This window comes from Thermobia domestica, chromosome 3, assembly GCF_964235325.1.
Source record: "Thermobia domestica chromosome 3, izTheDome1.hap1.1, whole genome shotgun sequence".
Taxonomy (NCBI): Eukaryota; Metazoa; Arthropoda; class Insecta; order Zygentoma; family Lepismatidae; genus Thermobia; species Thermobia domestica.
Genome location: NC_137456.1, coordinates 251,378,807 through 251,397,828, shown reverse-complemented (window position 1 = coordinate 251,397,828; position 19,022 = coordinate 251,378,807). Strand labels below are relative to the sequence as shown.

The following is a 19,022-nucleotide window of genomic DNA, read 5'->3' as shown; positions in this document are numbered from 1 at the left end:
TTAACCGGTTGCATCATATCTCAGGATCATAACATTGCAGGAATTAACTTCATTTTTAAAATACTTATTTTTTTCAAATAGCCTATTTTATACGTAAGAATCTGAATTTTTAATAGTTCATTCAATTAGTGAAAACCACATCGAAATATAGCATTTCTCGATATAATCGCTAACAACCCTACAAACATACGTACATACAGGTGAAACTGAGGATTTCATTTTTACTATTATTATTAAGTTGGTTAACAATTGAATTCCAGATCACAATGGATTTACACCTACACGTTTCATGGCCCCATACCGAAAAGGTAAGTTTTCGGTGACCGCGGTTCGTACCAACATAAATGTATTCAATCACCTAGAAATCATATTGGGGGGTCGTTGGACAAATCCGCTCCAAATTTTAAACTTAAAGTTTTTATAAGATTATTTATGGTGAGGGGCTGGGATTTTTTTCCTAGTTCTACGTTACTGAAGGGTAATAAAATGATATTTTTTCTTTCGAAAACGGTTCTAACAATTTTGATTATATTTCATACATATTTCATCAGTAACCCAGTAGTGTGGTATAGGTCAATTATCTAGAAAGTTCAGAAGGCGTAGTTTACACTTGGGTGACTGCTATTAGGACGTTTCTCAAAACCGACACGCGATTTTATTCACATTTCTTAAATAAATTTTTCATTAATAACCTGACAATATAGCGAAACTCGTCCTGAGAAAACCTGTTGGGGTGAGTTTTTTTCTGGACAATTTTCTCAAAAACGACTGACTTTTTTTTTCATATTTCATAAATAAACATTTCATTAACAACTTCTCAACATTGCACATTACATTTGTACTTTAAAAAAAAAAAAAAAAAACACAAGGGATACTTTTGAGGGTGAATTTCTTTTCGGACATTTCCCTCGACAACAACTCAGATGATTTTGTTCATATTTCATTAATAACTCTATAATGTTGCGTAAATCAGTTCTTATGGAAATACTCCTGGAGGTGTGATTAGAATATATTTTGTTTTTATTCAATATGGTTTTCCCAAGTATGACTCTGTGATTTTGCTTATATTTCATAAACTAATATTTCACTAATAACCCTAGCATATGCCATAAGTCATTTCTCATGATTAAAAAAAATCTATAAGAGTTAATTTAGTTTGGAATCTTCCTCAAAACTACACGACTCCTTGTGGATTTTTTTCATGAGCTTACTTCGGACTAAATTTTCCACAAACTCCTTATAATTTCGTCCGTATTTAGGCAATTCGTTCGTATTTCAGTAATAGCTGCAGCATAACATGATTTACTTTAAGAAATTGAAGCGAGAAAGTTAGTGTGGCGACCAGGGGTAAAAGTGAGAGGGAACGCGAGGGGACGACGTCCTCCCACCTCTAAAAATATGTACGGCGTTCCCCAGTTCCTAAAAAATTACAATGATCAATGGTAGGCATGGGGACGACGTGACGTCATGACCTTATCCACCGTTCCCCTACCTTTTTAGATCCACTTCTACCCCTGGTAGCGTATCTTCTATTACAACTTGCGCTAGTGTAATAGTAAAAGCATTCGTTTTGAATTTCGTCCTTAATGGTGTGACTATTCAAAAAATATTACTAAGACGAATAGAATAATGGTTTTTATTATTGAAATTTTTGTTTCTTGTAGAAACAGTAATACGAAATAACTGCTACAAAAATAAAGAATGAAATGAAAATTTTCAGTTTTACGTTCCATGATTATGCCGGCGAGGCTAGAGGAGACGGTCATGGTGAGAAATGAACGAATTGGTAGAATAAATAATGTGGAAGGAAATGGGAGAACCCGAGAAAACCCAAGTACGCGGAGTTTGTCCAGCACAAAGTCCACTTGGCGCGAGCTGGGATCGAACCATAGACCCCACGCACCAGAGGTGAACGCTCTACGACTGAGCCACCGCGTTAAAAAAAAAAAAAAAACTTTTCCAATATTACTTTTTCATTATTTACACTAAAATTATGAAAGTAAATGAAAGAGGGGAAAGGGTACTATGAAACATTATAAGAAAATATTATTATTAGATTTATAATTTTGCATTTTTTTCGTCTTGCATGTTATATTGTTCTCCAACGACCTACCTACCTGTAGTGATGCAATACCATTAAGCGTGACTTCTGCTGAACGCTCGTTCTTGAAATAAAAGCTTATAAAGAACTATTTGAGAAGTAGTACCTCACAACAAAGGTTAACAAATGTTGCTATATTAAACGTAGAACGAAAACAAACTTCAAGATTGAACATAGACAAGACTGTTTCAGATTTTGCTGATGCTAAAGATGGGAGGGAAAACTTTTCGAAACGACTTTAAATTTTTGTTGTATTGTATGGTACTTTGTGTGTTTGAATAATTGAATCCATTAGAATAAGTTTATTTTAAAATTGTACTATGGTACTACCTAGCCCAACCTGTTTATTATCTTCGATTCCATTTGTTACTTTTCTGTTTACCTTCATGGATCCCCTAAGGTTGATCAAGAACTCGATTATAATCGTTTCACAACTTAAATATTATATTCCAAATAAATATGATTATTATTATTTATATGTTATTCTGTCGTTAGTATATAAATTAAATTAGAATAAAATATTGGATATTTTGTACTTCAAAATATTGGGAGTACGCGTCCCCCTCATGGCCCCCGCCAGAGACGCCCGTGCTTCAATCGCTATTCAAACTCTTTTCTCGTAAAATCTTGGTTGTCTTCTAACGGAGGTGCTGTTTCCATAGAAGTAAAGGAAAAGTCGTGAAATCGCTCAACAGCCGCCACTGTTCTATTCATCTTTAAAGTTACAGGATAGATATTTAATTTGAAACAAGAAGTGTCAAATTTTCTTTACGTATTCTCTTATCAATAGCCTTCAGTCTGTAGTTGTTTAGAAAACTTGAAGGAAGGACACAAAAAATGTGCTGAGTCATTATTCTTCATCCTTGCTATCACTGGTATAAAATAGGGCACGTGGTGGTAATATAATATGTCTGTCGGTGAAAAAAGATACTTGTTGATACTGTTTAAGCACGTGAGTCATGTGTTAAAATAATGTATCTTCCTGCTTCTTGTCCGGCAAAAGTAGTTTTCTTGGATATTTACAGGGAAATCATGTTCTCATGAAAATCAATCGTAGCTAATAACCTTTTTAGCCGATCTTAACCAAAAAGAGGAGGAATGCACGATTTTTCCATTATACAGAAATAGTGTGAAAACGATGTTTGGTATATTTTAAAAGTTATCAAAGCTACATATTTTAAGTTAATGATTTTATTAGATATCCTTTTAATCGCTGTTTCATGGATTCAACACTAGGTGGTAAATAATCTCGTCCCCAGATGAAAATCGTGATCCGATATAGTAGAGAGGCTGCTTTCGTAATTTTGTAGCCACTGTTAAAGGTAATGTATTCTGTTCAATGGTTAAATTAACGTTTTCGTGGCGATCCCTGTAAGTCATCCATACAGTCGGTCGGTAAGTCATCCATATTCGTAATTTGTTGTATAATGTGTTCCGAATTGTTGTTCCCTGATTCTGTGCTGCGTGTGTTGAAATTGTGAAGTTCTCATCCATGGGCAACTTATCAACTATGCGTTTCTAGCTGTTTCCAACAGGTTGAAGTACCGTGTCCTCGTTTTCGGCAAATGGTACAGACTAAAATTTCACCCTCTTTGTACATTTGTCTGTCGATCCCCTGCTTTTTTTCTGAAACTGGCTCCTTTCTCAAAATGCTTGTTTCCCTTATTATTTCACTGCGATCTACCTCTATTTTGGTTGCATATGGTTGATTGTGTAAGTATCAGGGATTATTTGGACATTTTGTTGGCAAGGAAAGAAAAATCATTCTAGGTAGGATTTTTCTGTTGTTGGGGTCTTCATTAGAGATGAAGTTCGTTTTGCTGCAGCTGTTGTGACGTGAAGGACCTCTCGGAAGTGCTGAAGGATTATGTTGATAGGTATAATTTTGATTGAGCACAGCTGGTTGTGTGTGTGAAGGAAAAAATATTGTGATTGTTGCTGTGAGTAGTTAGGTACAGCAGTAGGAGCCTAAATTTGTTGTTATTGGAGCATTGCGGGTTGCATCTATGAAGGAAAAGGTAAGTGTTGGTGTTGACTCAATTGTACTGGAAATATAGGATGTTTAGCTAGTAAATGGGATGAAGTATTAGGAACGGTGTTGGCCGTATAATGCGTGGAGAGTTTGAGAAACTTCCACGTAGTCCCTTTTCCGCATTAAGTCCTGAGATGGTTCTAATGCATCAAGCGTTGCTTGAAGAGCCTCCACTGTAGTAAATGTCTCCAATGCTATTTTCTGAAGAAAATTGCATTGCAACCCTAAGGTGAGATAATGATTTTTTTATTGTTCTGAAGCATTCGATGCGAGCACGTATTTTCCTGAGAAAATAGGCTTCAATCGGTTCGTCCTGACGCTGTTGAACTTGGAAAAGTTATAACATTAATTTTGCCTTTAAATTTTCATATTTTTCATATGTCAGAGTGTTGTTCTGGTTTTGATTCTTCAGCTGAAGCACAAGATCTAGGGCCGTGTCCTACAGATACATTCGGAGTACTTCTTTTTTCTTAGAGGCTAACCAGGATTGGAGATTTGCTATATGATCGTTTAGCATAAAAAAATCGGTCGGGATCTTCTGTAATATGCCCAGAGTGTTTGGTCAAATGTGGCATATTAAAAGATATCTGTGATGCACCCTCCGTAATTTCGTCGTCAAATCCGTCGCTATCCGCCTCAGGTATAAGTGTTTGCTTTCCTGTCCTTATTTCTGGTATATACTTGTAAGAAAAATCCTACTTCTGGCTTGTTTTCTATTCCTATATAGAGAAATTTATAGAAAAAACGAGAGAAGAAGGTAGAAAGAAAAAAGATGGTACTTTTACTAACGCAAAAATGTGTGTGTTGACAGTTAAAGTCCGAGTTAGGTAATAAAAAGAACGTTTCCTAGTGAGGTCTCCTATCCTTGTGCTCAGTGACAGAGAACTGAAATCGTCCTAACCAGCATGTAATATTCTGTAATAGAATCAATAACCTACATGGAATTTTAACCCTTCACCCTTTTATTAAAATGTCTTATAATTATTGCACAAAGTTTCAATAAGTTTTTCTCTAAGCCTTTAAATACTCTAAGTAAATGTTTTCAGTGTAGAATAATTTCCTTCGGCATACGATATTGCCTCGGGTAGATAGGGTGTTGTCCTAGCCCAAAGCGGTCTCAGACGGGGTAGGTAACTCAGTAGCCCAAGACGATCTCAGGAGCAGGTACTAAAGGTTTACACTCCGTAGCCCATAGCAGCCTCGGAATACTGATAATTTCTTAGTCCCGTCCTCCTCTTTTATAGCCATCCTTTGGAGGGAAAACCTGTGGAGGGGTTTTCGGATATCTTCGTGGTTCTCCGGAAACCTCTTCGTCTTTTCCTGAAAATGTGGTTTGCAAGTATCATCTGTCACTATTTGTTAACAAATCGTAAAAACACGTGTTTATGGTAAAAACATGTGGCTTGTAGTATGTTTGGGTGTATGGATAATTGCAATATACAGGGTGTGGCACGTAAAACCGGCCCGTAAAGTGAACACATAAAATGAAATGTAATGTATTGAATATGATTAACTACAACACATAAATGAAATGTAATGTATTGAATATGACTACTCACCTTCACAGCAGCCTTCACAGCAGGTGCTGAAAGTGTCCTCCGCCCACTTCAACACACATGTGAGCACGAGTGAGGAGATTCATATATACCCTTGTCAGTTCTTGTGTTGTAATGCTATTGGTGACATCCTGGATCCTGGTCTTGAGTTCTTCAATTGTGTGTGGATTTGTTTCGTATACTCTTCCCTTTAACAGTCCTCATAAGCAAAAGTCACACGTGGACAAGTCTGGTGACCGAGGCCACAAGCCTTTGCTGATTGTCCTCTCTGGTGTAAACATCTCATGCACAAGGGACAATGATGCAGCTGATGTGTGGCATGTTGCACCGTTCTCCTGAAAGTAACATAACTGACGCTCCTCTTCGGTCAAGTGTGTATAAAACTCCTCCAGGATTCCCATATACACGTCACTGTTCACTGTCGTCTCAAAGAATATGGGCCCAATAACGCGTGTGGCGGAAATGGCACACCAAACACCAATCTTCTCATCATGCAAGGATACCTGGTGGATTGCGTGTGGATTTTCTGTCGACCAATACCGGTTGTTTTGGGAATTTACGTACCCAGACAGGTGGAACCACGCCTCGTCACTCATGATGAGCTATAGTGGATCCAAGAAACCACTGGCAACATTGCTCAACAGCCATGAACAGAAATGCACCCTCTTCTGCAGGTCAGGCTCCTTCAGTTCTTGCACAACACTTATCCGGTACGGTTTTAACTTCAGTCCCCTTAAAACACGCCTGCAACTTCTCTCACTCGCATGAACCTGTTGACTCAATCTCCTGGTTGACTTTCGAGGACTTCTTGTCATTATCTCCTCCACCTGCATCTTTAATTCAGGTGTGCAGACAGATGGTCGTCTGTTCCTGGGAGCATTTTGAACCGATCCTGTACGCCGCCATTTTTCAATCAATTCCTGAATGGTGCTTTTTGCTGGCACAGAACGTCCTGGAAATTTCTCCCGAAACAAATTCTTTGTTTTCACAAAAGATCCAGTGAGAATGAACCCTTCAACAATGGCAACACGCTCGGGTATCGAATACGGCATTATCACACACTGACACTCACCCGGCTTAACACAACGAGGCCTTTTTCTCAACTGGTTTCGACAAGTTTCACTGGCTGCGGCTGCACGTGACTGCTGCAGGTCACGTAAGTCGACCCGACCTCGACACGCCATCTCTTGGTAGATTATTTAAGTGTTGCCAAAAACACAATATACCAGAATATTACGACGGGCCGGTTTTACGTGCCGAACCCTGTACAATGAAAATAACACTTCCTGTTAAAAAGACAAATAGGTAATACTAAATTAAACAAAATAGTATGGGTGCTAAAAACACAAAATGTGCATGAAAGAACAAAAAGTAGTTTTTGAAATGCGCAAAAGCACTATAGGGTGCGTGGAAACGTAAGTACAGGCACTTATGAGATTAATTGGAGTGACTAACCGTCCTGTTTATCCTGAGTGACCCATTTTCAGGAAATCATCCAGTGTTCCGAGATAAATGCAAATAGGATGCAAAATATCTATTAAAAAAATGAGAAAGAAAAAGAATACAGTTTTGGCTCATACTTTAGTCAATCCATTCTAAGTAATCAAGTATATGCCGCTCGACCATCATAAAAAAATCTAATTTTTTCATGAATGTTTATCCTATATGAGGGTACTTCGAAATCACAATTAATTATTATTATTATTTTTACAACATCCCATGGCAACGCAGCGGCTGCCGCCATTTTGCGTTTTCCCGATTTTAGACGTTTTCGATGTTGTTAGTATCTTAGAACGAATTTGTCCTACCAAATTGAAAATTGCTGGACGTCTCAAGTTTAAAGAAGTTGGCCATCACTAGTATAGAGAATTACACACGAAAATGCTGAAAACCCGGGTTTTTTAATTAACAATTTACTGTAGGAAAATTCCCGGACCCCTTATCCGACTGAGCGGTAATTCAAACTCCCGGAAATCCGACCCCCACAGCAGACAACTCCTAGATCCGCCCTGTTCAAAACAAGATATTTATATGCATCGAGGCAAGACAACACACACATATAAGAAAAAAAAATAATTATTGCATATCGAAATGTAAACAATGTAAACTAGGAGCTCCTTCGTGGCTAAGCGGTTAGCGTACGCGCCTTTGGCGTGGGAGTCCCGGGTTCGATTCCCGGCGGGAGCTCATGTGGTTCTGATTCCACGTTAATCAGTAGGTCCACGTCTCATATGGCCTCGCTGCTGAACGGGACGTTAAACTTAAAATCAACTCAACAATGTAAACTAGATGAATTTCTTTGAAGACTCTTCATTTTAAAAACAAACGTAGGAAAATGATAACAAAAGTGTGTGGGTTGTTAACTTAGAAATTATTCTATATAAAAAAATAACATCTTTTACTTGCACAGCTATTCGTCAATTAATATATTTAAAAATGGATTTATTAAAAGTAGTTAGCATCTACTCTCCAGTAACGATATACTTGATCACTGAAAAACTAGAGGCGGTATTTACTCACTTCAACGACTGCCAGAGGGTTAAATCAATCAAAATCTTTAGTTCCATAATTATGGCCTGCTAGCTACAGGAATGGGATGTTGATGACTGCAAATAAAGGATTACGGTCAGACAATTGATAAAATTAATATAATGCGAGGAAAGACTTTAGATAAAATATATAGAGCGTGTGTTTGCAGTACATCGGGAAGTATCTGCATTTTCATTCTGTTTCGGTAGAGTGGTGACTTTTGTGTTTTCTTCAATGACTTCAAAGCACTTATTAAAACTCAGTTTTTCTAATGAAAAAAGAAAGAAAGAAAAATAAAAATGAAAACATGCAAGATTGCAGTTACGCATGGTTTATGATCATTTCGTGAGCAAAATTTCCTTTCACTCGCACTTGCGCCGTCATTTTGCAAGAGATGTAGCACCACAATATTCAATTGCAATACTTTGTTAGTTACACGAAAAATTCTTAAAGCATATAGACACTTGGGCCATTTAATCAATAATAAAATATTAAAATTAAATATCTGGGATTGTAAGTAAACTTAGTGTTCATTTAACTTTTCTTGTTTGCAGAGAATACACAAGTGTGACTTAAATTTGACGTGGATGGTGACAAACCACATGGATGGCAATATGGGAGACCATAGCAGACAGAAATTAGTCGAACTAATCAAGGAACAAGGGGAAATTGTAAGAAAACTGAAAGCTAGTAAAGCAGATAAAGATTCTGTAAGTATTTGTAGTTTTAAGTACATATTAGTTGAAGTGTAGATTATTTTTATTTAATATTAGTACGAATGTTGTCGGGTTATTACTCAATACAGTGTTAAATTGACCAGGTCACACAAATAATTTGTATTTAATATTGTAAACGTTAAATTAGGTTCAACAAATTATTCTTTGCAACCTATGTTTGAAAGGAAAAATGAAGAAAGAGAAGGAAATGCAACTTAATTGAAATGCTTCTCTCTCCTCCATAAGCATGCGTGTCTTACTTCCTGCGTGGACAGCTTTCTCCGGTAGCAAAGCATGGGATGATGAAATTCACTGACCAGTTACAGTTGGGAGATGAGCGCCGAGAACAGTAGATGTATCGTGCAGTTGTGTCCGAACATTTGAGTGGAATCCTTGAATATTTTGAATGTCTTGTCGGTGGTAGAACATCGAGTGTTATTACAGCTTAGAACTTACATTTATTTTGTAACTTCACTTATATTATTTGTTGTGTTGCTCGAAAGAAGTGCAAGGCAAGTGCAAATTGATAGTGAGAAGAGTGAGATACTGTATCCCAAAACAAGGGATGGTGTTGCCAAGTACTGATCTAGATCGTGAATACTTAAAGAAGATGAAATATAGAGCAATTGTTGAGCATGGTTTGAGGATTCAGAGATTGAAGAAAGAAAACTTAAAGAACTCATGTAGAGATCAGGTTAGTGGGATGAGTTCGAAGTCTGTGCAGGTTTTCCTTGTACGTAATGCATAATCACTGGCTATAATGTAAAGGTTTCCTTTGGAAGTATAATCAGAAATACAGGTTAAACACATTGTATCAGTCCAGCGGATAGTTATAAGAGTAGGTTAGGTTAGTACAGTTAAGTTTTCGGCACTTATTCTGTTAAGCTCCGCCAGCTTTTCAACATGACAGTAGTTAATTAACCCTCATAAGTTGGGTTAATTACTTTCACTTAATACATAAGTATGGCCTGATGTGGGTTATCAGAGCTTGACAATGACTGCACTTTGAGCAAAACATTCGTAGGAACCTATTACGAACCTAACTTAAGCTAACCTAACGTAACCGAACTGAACCGTACCGTACCTATTACGTACAAGTAATAGTGATTCTGTTCCTTCTACAATGTTCTATGATGTACTATGACAAAATCAATTGTTCTGCTCGAAGTGCACTCTTACCTTCCATTGTCTTGGTGAGATGTAATTTATTTTTCTTCATCGTGCTGCACTGATTTTCAATTAGTGGTGAGTGTTTCATTATTATTTTTCCCTTCTTTGACTTATTTCACTTTTTCCCTTCTTACGTTAGTTTTATAGAAATGGTTTGATTATTTATTGTTGTTTTGCATGTTTTTACTGGTACTTGAGCGCGGGGTTTGGGGGGTGGTAGAGAATATCATTTAGATCTCAAAATTGATAGTCACCGTTTCACCTGAATTGATTTCTCGGAAGACTTTAGCGTCAGTTCTCAAGGGTATTGCCCTTGTACGCAGCAGTTGAAGAGTAAATTCTTGGTGAGTATGGTAGACCATTTGGTTAGCAATCGTAATCCATTATCATCGTTATAATAAGTGTTAGTTTGCTGGTGTGAAGTTAGATTACGATTGCGTATTAGGTGGTCTACAAAACTTGTCCCGAATTTATTTTATGATTGCTTCGATTGATGGGATCATTTTTGGGAATCGATCTCTGAACTGTTCGAAGGAATCGATTCAGGTGAATCGGTTCCAATGAATGTTCAGCACAAAGTGCATTCTTATCGATATTTTTTCTTTTAAAACATCGGTAGTTTCTATCAGGGTTGGAAAAAACAGTTTTTTTAAGAAAAAGAACAAACCATGCGTTTAAAACATAAAAAAGGTGTTCAAAATGTTTTAAACATGTTTTATAACACTCACCAAAAAATTAAAAAAAAAACGTTTTAAACATTTTGAACAGCTTAAAACATGATTTTAAACAGTTCAAAATCGTGTAATAATGTATTTATTAAGAATTTTTTGCTCTTGCAACCGATCTTTTCATTTATTTTATTCTCGTTAACACTAGACTGTCGGGTACAGAATATTTCAGTATAGATTAATAATTCCCAACTTATTTCATATCACGACCCCCTTTTATTACACCCTCTCGCCAGTGACTCTTGTAAGTACTTTCTTGGTTGTAATAAGCTTCTTAGGTAGATTTTAAAATCTACCTACTATGGAGATTTCACACAATCTATCAATATACATGGCAAAACAAAAGTCCTCCCCATCCTTGTATATTGAGAACGGGTTGAGGGAAAATGATGAAACTTGGAAGTGGTCTGACACATCATATGGTGCTATCAAGTATCATGGCTGACATCTTTGGTTGGTATACGAAATTTCAAATACAAAGGGATTCATATTACATGTTTTAAGGCTAGAATTTCACCAGAAATACGGTTGTGTGGCTATTTTAGCCCTAAAGCAAGTCATTTCGGAATAACCGCGTCTGAAAGTTTTCTACTTATGCTTTTAGGGGCTAAACTCGAATTTCTTGGAGACGGATGTGATTTTTGTTGCAAAATTTCATTACTATTGTAGAACACTGATTAAAATAAAATTCTTTTAAAATAATATATTTTCGAAAAGTAATATTTGAAGCACACTTCATGTTGTGCTAACTTTAAAATATTTTTTGCAAGCCTATGTAATTCTTTGTTTTTGAGTCAATAATTTATTGAAGAAAAGTAATATTTGGGGCGTTAGAGCACAATGGATCCAAATGCATTTTCAGTAAAGTTCAGTTTTGCTCAGCAATTGAGTTCTATTTCAAAACGTAATATCTTCGCAGTCAAGAGTCCAAAACAGATATAACTAAATCCATGCGAAGGGTGTGGGATAGTTTCATGACAGTCGCTAGACAGGAGGGCAACCGCTCCACTCCCACCCTGGATTGTAGATTTTGGGGGCAGTAAGGGAGCTTCAGAAATCTTTTGATAAGCAAAGTCCAACAGAGCAAGCTTGAGGTCCTTACACCGAATAAATATGGTGAACATACAGATGATTAAAACTGAAAAGTTGCTTAGGCCCAATTTCCAGTATTTTAAACAGGCCCGAAACTCAAAACTAGAGCCACCTTGAAATCCTGGAATCCTTGGGCCAAAATATACAAGATAATAATATAGACCTATAGCTCCTTAAGGCCTATGGAAATGGATTATAACTGCACCATATTTATTCGGTGTAAGGACTTCAGTTTTTTTTATGTTGGACTTTGCTCTGCAAAAGGTTTTTAAATCGGCATTACTGCCCCCAAAATCTTAAATTCAAGGTAAGGAGTGGATGACCTCTAAAAGAACACCCCTCTCTAGTGGCAATTATATAAAATTCTAGATTGCATCTTCTCATGTAGTTTTTCTTTCTTGCATCTCGGATTCGTGGTTGTGAAAATATGACGTTTTACGTTGGTGTATTCTTTTGGCCACATCCTGCATTTATTTAACATAATTATGCATCATTGACTATGGCATTCGGAGCTTGACTTGTTAATCATTCCAACGCTGCAGCGTACACAATATAATGTTAATATTTTCAATTTATGAGCAAGGAGGGGGAAATTAGCCGTCCTGTTCCACCGTTCCATCAACGCCCTTAGCGGTTGTCCTATGAAACTAGTCCACACCCTTTCACGTGTTTTTTGTTTAATTTATTTCGTACCCTTGGCTACGAAGATACTACGTTTGCTGAGCGAAAGTGAACCTTTTTGAAAATGGACTTGGATCCCTTGTGCTCTGAAGTCCCGTATCTAAAAATATCTTATAAAATCTGAGTTGGAGCCAAATTTATCCTGCAACCCAAGTTTGTTCGAAACGCATAAAATTTGTTTAGTTTGATTTATTACAGTCTTGCATCAGTAGCAAAGCTATATGAGACAGGGCTTTTTGTTTAAAGTGGAATCCGAACCACTAATTTTGGAATTTTACGTCGGATCGCAGTCAAAATCTATACAGCATATTCCGACGTCTCGTGCCTCTGCCCTCAAAATTTAATGTAACAGGTCAAAGATTGCGCCCTGTAGCGTGGTGCATACATACAGACAGACGAACAAATTGAGATCAAATTGTCCTAGACACTGATGTTAAAATAGGTATCACGCTTTTAATGGTTAGTTACGCGGGCGACTGCCATACCTTGCACTTTCTCGCCTGGTCCCTTCATACAAGCTATGCCAAGGTGTAAACTTTTCAAGAAAATTTAAAACAGGTGGGAGAGAGGATGAAATAAAATTTTCATAATATAATGTAAAAGATATTGTTGATACAAAATTAATTCTTACCTGAAGTTTCCAATTGCATCTCAACCATATCACTAACGTTAGAATCATCAGAAGCAATTTTCGGATCAACACTTTTACCTTTTGTGTGCGTTTCCAGTTTTTTCACAGCATTGCATTTTTCATAATGATTCTTCATTCTTTGAACTAAACCAACCATTTCTTTCTTACACGTTTTGCAACGAGCTCGTATGGTCGTTTTCTTATCTGATGGAGTTTGAACTACTTTAACAAATTTGCTCCAAATGACGTCCTTTATTCTTTCCGTAAAACTCATGTTAAACAATTCCAAGTTGTACGGAGACTTAAGAACCAACATGCGCTGTATCAACGAATGTCTGCGATATTTTAATTTCAGAACCGCAATTCAGCAAATAATCTTTTCTTTGTTTTCTGAATACAACATAAAAATTTGTTTCCATTGTAATTATTTTATTTATTTTTTTAATATCAGTTCTACAAGCAGTCCAACCTTTGACTACGACACTTTCTCGTAAGTTAACTGATAAGGATTTCAACAATACAATAAACTTTAAAAATAAGGGGAAAAAAAGAGACAAATTGTATATCACCACATTGACCTGCTGTAGCCACGAGAAATCAAAGCATTCTCATGGCAGAAAATAGTTTTCTGAATGCGAAGCCAATTTTGACAGTTTTCTTTCTCTGGAAGATTTTCTTACAAAAATAAAATAAAAGTAAAGTAAAAATAAACATATGTTTAAAACAAGTCTTAAAATATACGTGTTTAAAACAAAATGTTTAAAACGTATACAAAATTTGTTTTAAACAAAACGACCCTGGTTTCTATTCACGTTAAGTAAGGTTAGGTTTGTTTCGGTTAGGTTAGATTATATTAGTGTAGCGGTCCAGCATAATTTTCGAACAAAAAAAAAAAAAAAAAAAAAAGATAAAATTCCGTTTATTTCTATTATATTAGGGTAGTTCAGATTAGATATGGTTAAGTTATGTTAGGTCTAAGTACTTGCCTCTTCCATTTCTCCAGTAAATTTTGTATTTTTTACGTACTTCTGGACCTCTTTTGCTAAACATTTACCAAAAAGTGCACCGCTGTCTGTAATGTTAATACGATTTTTATGCTGTATTTGTGGAAACGCCAGTAAGGTACTAACCGCTTAGTATATTACTGCCCTTGTCTGTCAACGTTGTGTGTTTAGAATGAAACTTCTACTTTCTCGATTACTCCATTGTCAGAATAGATAAAAAAATTCAGTGTTATAAAACAAAAGTGATAAATGAATTAAATAACTGCTATTTTACACCATACCAGTTACCCTATAATTGCTAATTGAATGATATACAAGCAGTGACAAAAATGCATTACTAGACTGAGAATTGAACGCGGGTCTCTGGCTTACTGTGCCAATATGTTAACTCCAATTGTACCATATCCACTTCCTCTATCGTTCTTGTAGGCACAGTGTTGTCCAAGTAAGCAGGTGTTATGGTGCAGAGCATGTAGTCTGGGTGGCTGAGCACCAACTTCAAGTAATAAAGCATAACTTTTCAGTAAGACGACGGGTATCGTAGTGGTTAATGCATCGGCGTTCTAGGGCGGTGATCGGGCGTCGATTCTTGACCCAGTTGTGCATTTTTTCACTGTTCGTATAAAATAGAATAAGTGTTTCCAAATGTTGCAAAACAGATAGAAAAATTATGATTAATATAAGTTTTATATTAAATTACACTTGCACTATAATATGTTTTATATTAAATTACACTTGCACTAATGCATTCGTTCAAAAATCCACGTCGAGCTGGATCGTCATCTTTCTTCACCTCTTTTTTTTGCGAAATATAAGTATTGGTCGTGTCTAGATACAGTAAGTCTGCTTTTAAGCAGGTCAGTATTTCACGTAAGAATGTATTTTCTGCGCATTGTGTCTGAGACTTGTAATGGTTTAATTTAGTTGAGTCACGAGGATCACTTTATATAGATCATAATTTCAATATTTTCTACAACTCTTTAAGGGGTGAAGGCAGCTATCAATGATCATTTATCGACCAACGAGCATATTTGTTCCAAAAAAAGTAGTGTTCCTATTGTCTAAAATGAAGACTCACTATTTATAACCAGAGAACGGAAATTGCGTTAGGTTAGTTTAACTTACCACATGGAGTAAAAAGTCCCGGGACTAGCAATGAATAATAATAATTATAAGAAAGACAAAAATCGATTATATTCTTCAAAATAGTTTTCTTCAAATTCATTCAGTTTCCTTGTCGCTTTCATGGATGTGTAAACCGGTGGTAGAGCGCTTTTTTCTTCGTCAAATGTGACTTTCTTCTCCTCCCCCCCCCTTGATTTTGTCGTTCAAACAGTCCAGTAATACTGCCTAATATTCTTCTGTAACTTTTCCTATATAAAGATAGTCTTATGTGTGCCACATGCATACCAAACAATGATGCCCAACGCCTTTAGAGCTGAATGTCACGTCTTTGGTCGGCTTTCGCGCGGTTCCAGCCACTCTGCAGCCTGCTTATTCAGGTGTATTGTGATATGGATTCATGTTTCATCCGCTGTTACGCAAGAACTTTGGATTACGCTGATCTCGTACAGAGCAATTGTTCATGTAAATCAAACAATTCTTGCAGTGTCTGCGTAACTTTTCTCTGGAGGATCCATATCACAATACCGATGTGAAATAATTTAAATAGAACACATTGTTTGAAATACTAGATTAATATTTAATTTTAATACGATACTATTCCTCATATAGGCTGAATTGGCCGTGCAACACGAAGTGTTCGTGTTTGGCTTATGATCTGATTTATGTATTTTTCATTCGGAGTTAACCGTTAACACATTGAATTGAATAATGATGTAACACCAGATCTATTATAAAATTACAAGAACTTCCCTTTCTGTAGTCCCTGAATTCACACGCACAAAACATGTATGCTGTACCAGTTGACCACCTCGAATTGATGTAAAGTCGAAGAGGATTAAAAAAAAAAAAAAAAAAAAAAAAAAAAAAAAAAAAAAAAAAAAAAAAAAAAACTCGCCTGTGGTTTGGTATTACCGTATGAGTAGTTTCTTCTATCGCCTACTTTTTCCCTAACGTAACCACTTAGATTAAATTGCATCCTAATATTTGTGTGATTACTTTTTTTCTGAGAACATCCTTTCTTTTACTTTGGCTGCTATCAGTCTATACTTCAAAACATGTTAGTATTCTTGTGTACTAACAATCACAACACGCTGTTCTTAAAAGTTGTTGATATTCTTCTGTACTAATAATCACTTAAAAACGTGGTATTCAAAGATCCGGAGGAGTGTCCAACATTCGTACTAATTAGCATTTTAAAAGTGAATTTTAATTTCTGTTAATGTGATAATTACGAATGTATTTAAATTGCTATGCATATGTAATTCAGTGAGAAGTGGAAGTTGATACAATCACGTTTTAACAGAAAGGTTGAGTCAGTCTGCTAGCGTATCTTTAGTATTACGTTATGTTGGATTAAATAGATAATATTAATCAAAATTAATAATGAAAGTACATTTTTGATATCTGGAATACTTCCTAAGATTGAAAGGAATTCAGTATACTGTGTCTTAATTTATTAAGGTCAATTGGGTACGAATATATGTCAATTTGACACAATTGGAAGGGTGTATCGCCTGATGTGCTCCTTTTTTACCAGGGAAAGGGCTTAGTAACATTCAAGAATCTTCGGTCAGAGAAAGAGTTGGCAGCCCTCGATGACTATTTAAGTAATTTGAGTTATCTTGATGGCTACGCTCCAACCCAGGTGGATCGGGTGGTTTTCGATGCCCTGCAGAATTACCCATGTGACAGTAGTAAGCCTCATGTGTCTCGGTGGTATCGACACATTGCAAGTTTTACTGCAGAAGAAAGGAGTCGTTTTCCAGGCGTATATAAAAATTTGGCGTCTCTTCATTTTAATCAGTGCGAGGGAAACAATATAGACAAGAAGGTGAGAGGGTTGCTCTAATCATATTGTATTATTTTTCAATTGTTAAAGAAGACGAGGCGTAGATACCATTGACAAACAAGATTTAATGGTAAATTTCTGAATCGTATTGATGTATATATTGAAAATTTGCAACAGAATATACTCCTTATGTACTTGCAGCGAACAATTTTGATTTCGCTATCTTAAATACTTAATGACTGTGACTGAAATTGGAACACTCCTTATGCCGTAAATTTAGGAGGAGTACATACTGGTTAACCTTGTAACTATTGTAATTTAGTTTTGAGATATTTACGGCAGGGAAATATTTCTTTTTCACTAGCATGCGAGGTAATATTAACAACTTCTCGGATTAACCCGAATTATTACGTTTACAGATAATCTGTAAAAATGGGTACACTTGAATTATTTTGGGCAATATTTTTTCTTACCTTCTATTTTGAATTAACCCAAAATATTTCTTCGTGATATAAATCATTGCACAGAGCGGCTCGTTGCACTCGATTGAAACGTATTGATTTGTAGTTTGTTGATTTAACACCAGTAAGGGTTGTTATTGTTTTAGCGTGCCATTCTTCGGTGTTTTTGCAGCCAGGGAGCTTAGCGTTACTTTCACGCAGTGTATTAAATTGTACTTTCGTCTTGTTTCTGCTCAGTAACAAATGTCTAAAGATCGTTACCAAAGATAGCAGATTTTTGGAGCGCGTATTTTATTTTTTACTGTGCCTGAAATAACTCGGGATAATCCAGAAGTAATTTTCTCGGCTGCTGTAACGCTAAATTTAGCTCTGAAAGAAAATTAGAGTTGTTCTTGAAATGATATATTTATGGTAGATTCAAAATAGGCCTATGAAATAAAAACAAGAAATAAGACTTCCGAAGAATTTTTTGGATTAAAAATTGACCGTTAAGTGGTGTAAGCGTTTGTAGTAATTACATCAACTAGTATTTTCCGTGAATCAATATACGGTTTCTATTTTAATGTGTTTGCTGGTAATTTAACATTCTACATTAATACGAAAACTTCTGCAACTTAGCTTTAGATCGTATCACACTGCAGAAGTAAAATAAAGTGGAGAACGTGGGGGGAAAGGGGAAACAGTGGCTTTGTGCTAGAGCGCTCACCTTGTAGGTGGAATTTCTGGTTCGATCCCAGCAATGAGAGTTTGTGATGGACAGCATCATTGTGTCCATGGGTTCTCTCGGCGTTTCCCCGTTTTCTCACATTCACATTTCACCACCGTTCCCTTTAACCTAAGGAACATAACTGGAACGTTGAATTTTTTAAATGATCCTCCAGCATTATGGTGATTTAGAAATTTCTGTACAACTTGGTTTTACTGTATAAATATCTTAGTTTGCGTTCCATTGTTCGTGAGAGACATAATATTATAGATGTGTGGAAGTTGGATATATTCTTACTGATGTTTTTCGAAATCTTCCTAAGTTCAATCCAGTGCAAAATTCTTTGTCTGTATTCGGAATATCATATATGTGAAATGAACTAAGCAGTAACTTATTCGGAAGTTGAAGTCATCATTGAAGCGTCCATTCTTATTTCACTACTTCAATATACTTAAACTGCATCTGATATTACCAGTGATGTCAGGTGTAAGCACGAAATAGTAGAATGCTTTCAATTTTGCACATTTTCACTTTTGGATTTGAAAGTTAAATTTGATTCTTGTATTTAGGGCGCTTCTAGAAAGTGGCTTCTATCATACTGAATCCACATATTTTGTAGATGCCAGGGGAAGTTATATGAGACAGCTTCTTATAAGTACCTATATAATGCAATCATTAATTTCTTGAGAAGTTGTTTATAT

General features: G+C 36.1%; 2 protein-coding genes across 2 annotated transcripts in view; one reads left to right on the top strand and one right to left on the bottom strand.

Annotated features, from left to right (window-relative positions):
• LOC145681012 (uncharacterized) overlaps positions 1–13,430 on the bottom strand; it is a 39,221-nt gene extending 25,791 nt beyond the window's left edge. Inside the window, exon 1 of the mRNA XM_081752278.1 lies at positions 13,237–13,430. Coding sequence (XP_081608404.1) covers positions 13,237–13,393 — 157 coding nt within the window. The 5' untranslated portion in view covers positions 13,394–13,430. The remainder of the gene's footprint in view (positions 1–13,236) is intronic.
• HisRS (histidine--tRNA ligase) overlaps positions 1–19,022 on the top strand; it is a 52,626-nt gene that overhangs the window by 5,972 nt on the left and 27,632 nt on the right. Inside the window, exons 2-3 of the mRNA XM_081752277.1 lie at positions 8,773–8,928; positions 16,903–17,196. Coding sequence (XP_081608403.1) covers positions 8,806–8,928; positions 16,903–17,196 — 417 coding nt within the window. The 5' untranslated portion in view covers positions 8,773–8,805. The remainder of the gene's footprint in view (positions 1–8,772; positions 8,929–16,902; positions 17,197–19,022) is intronic.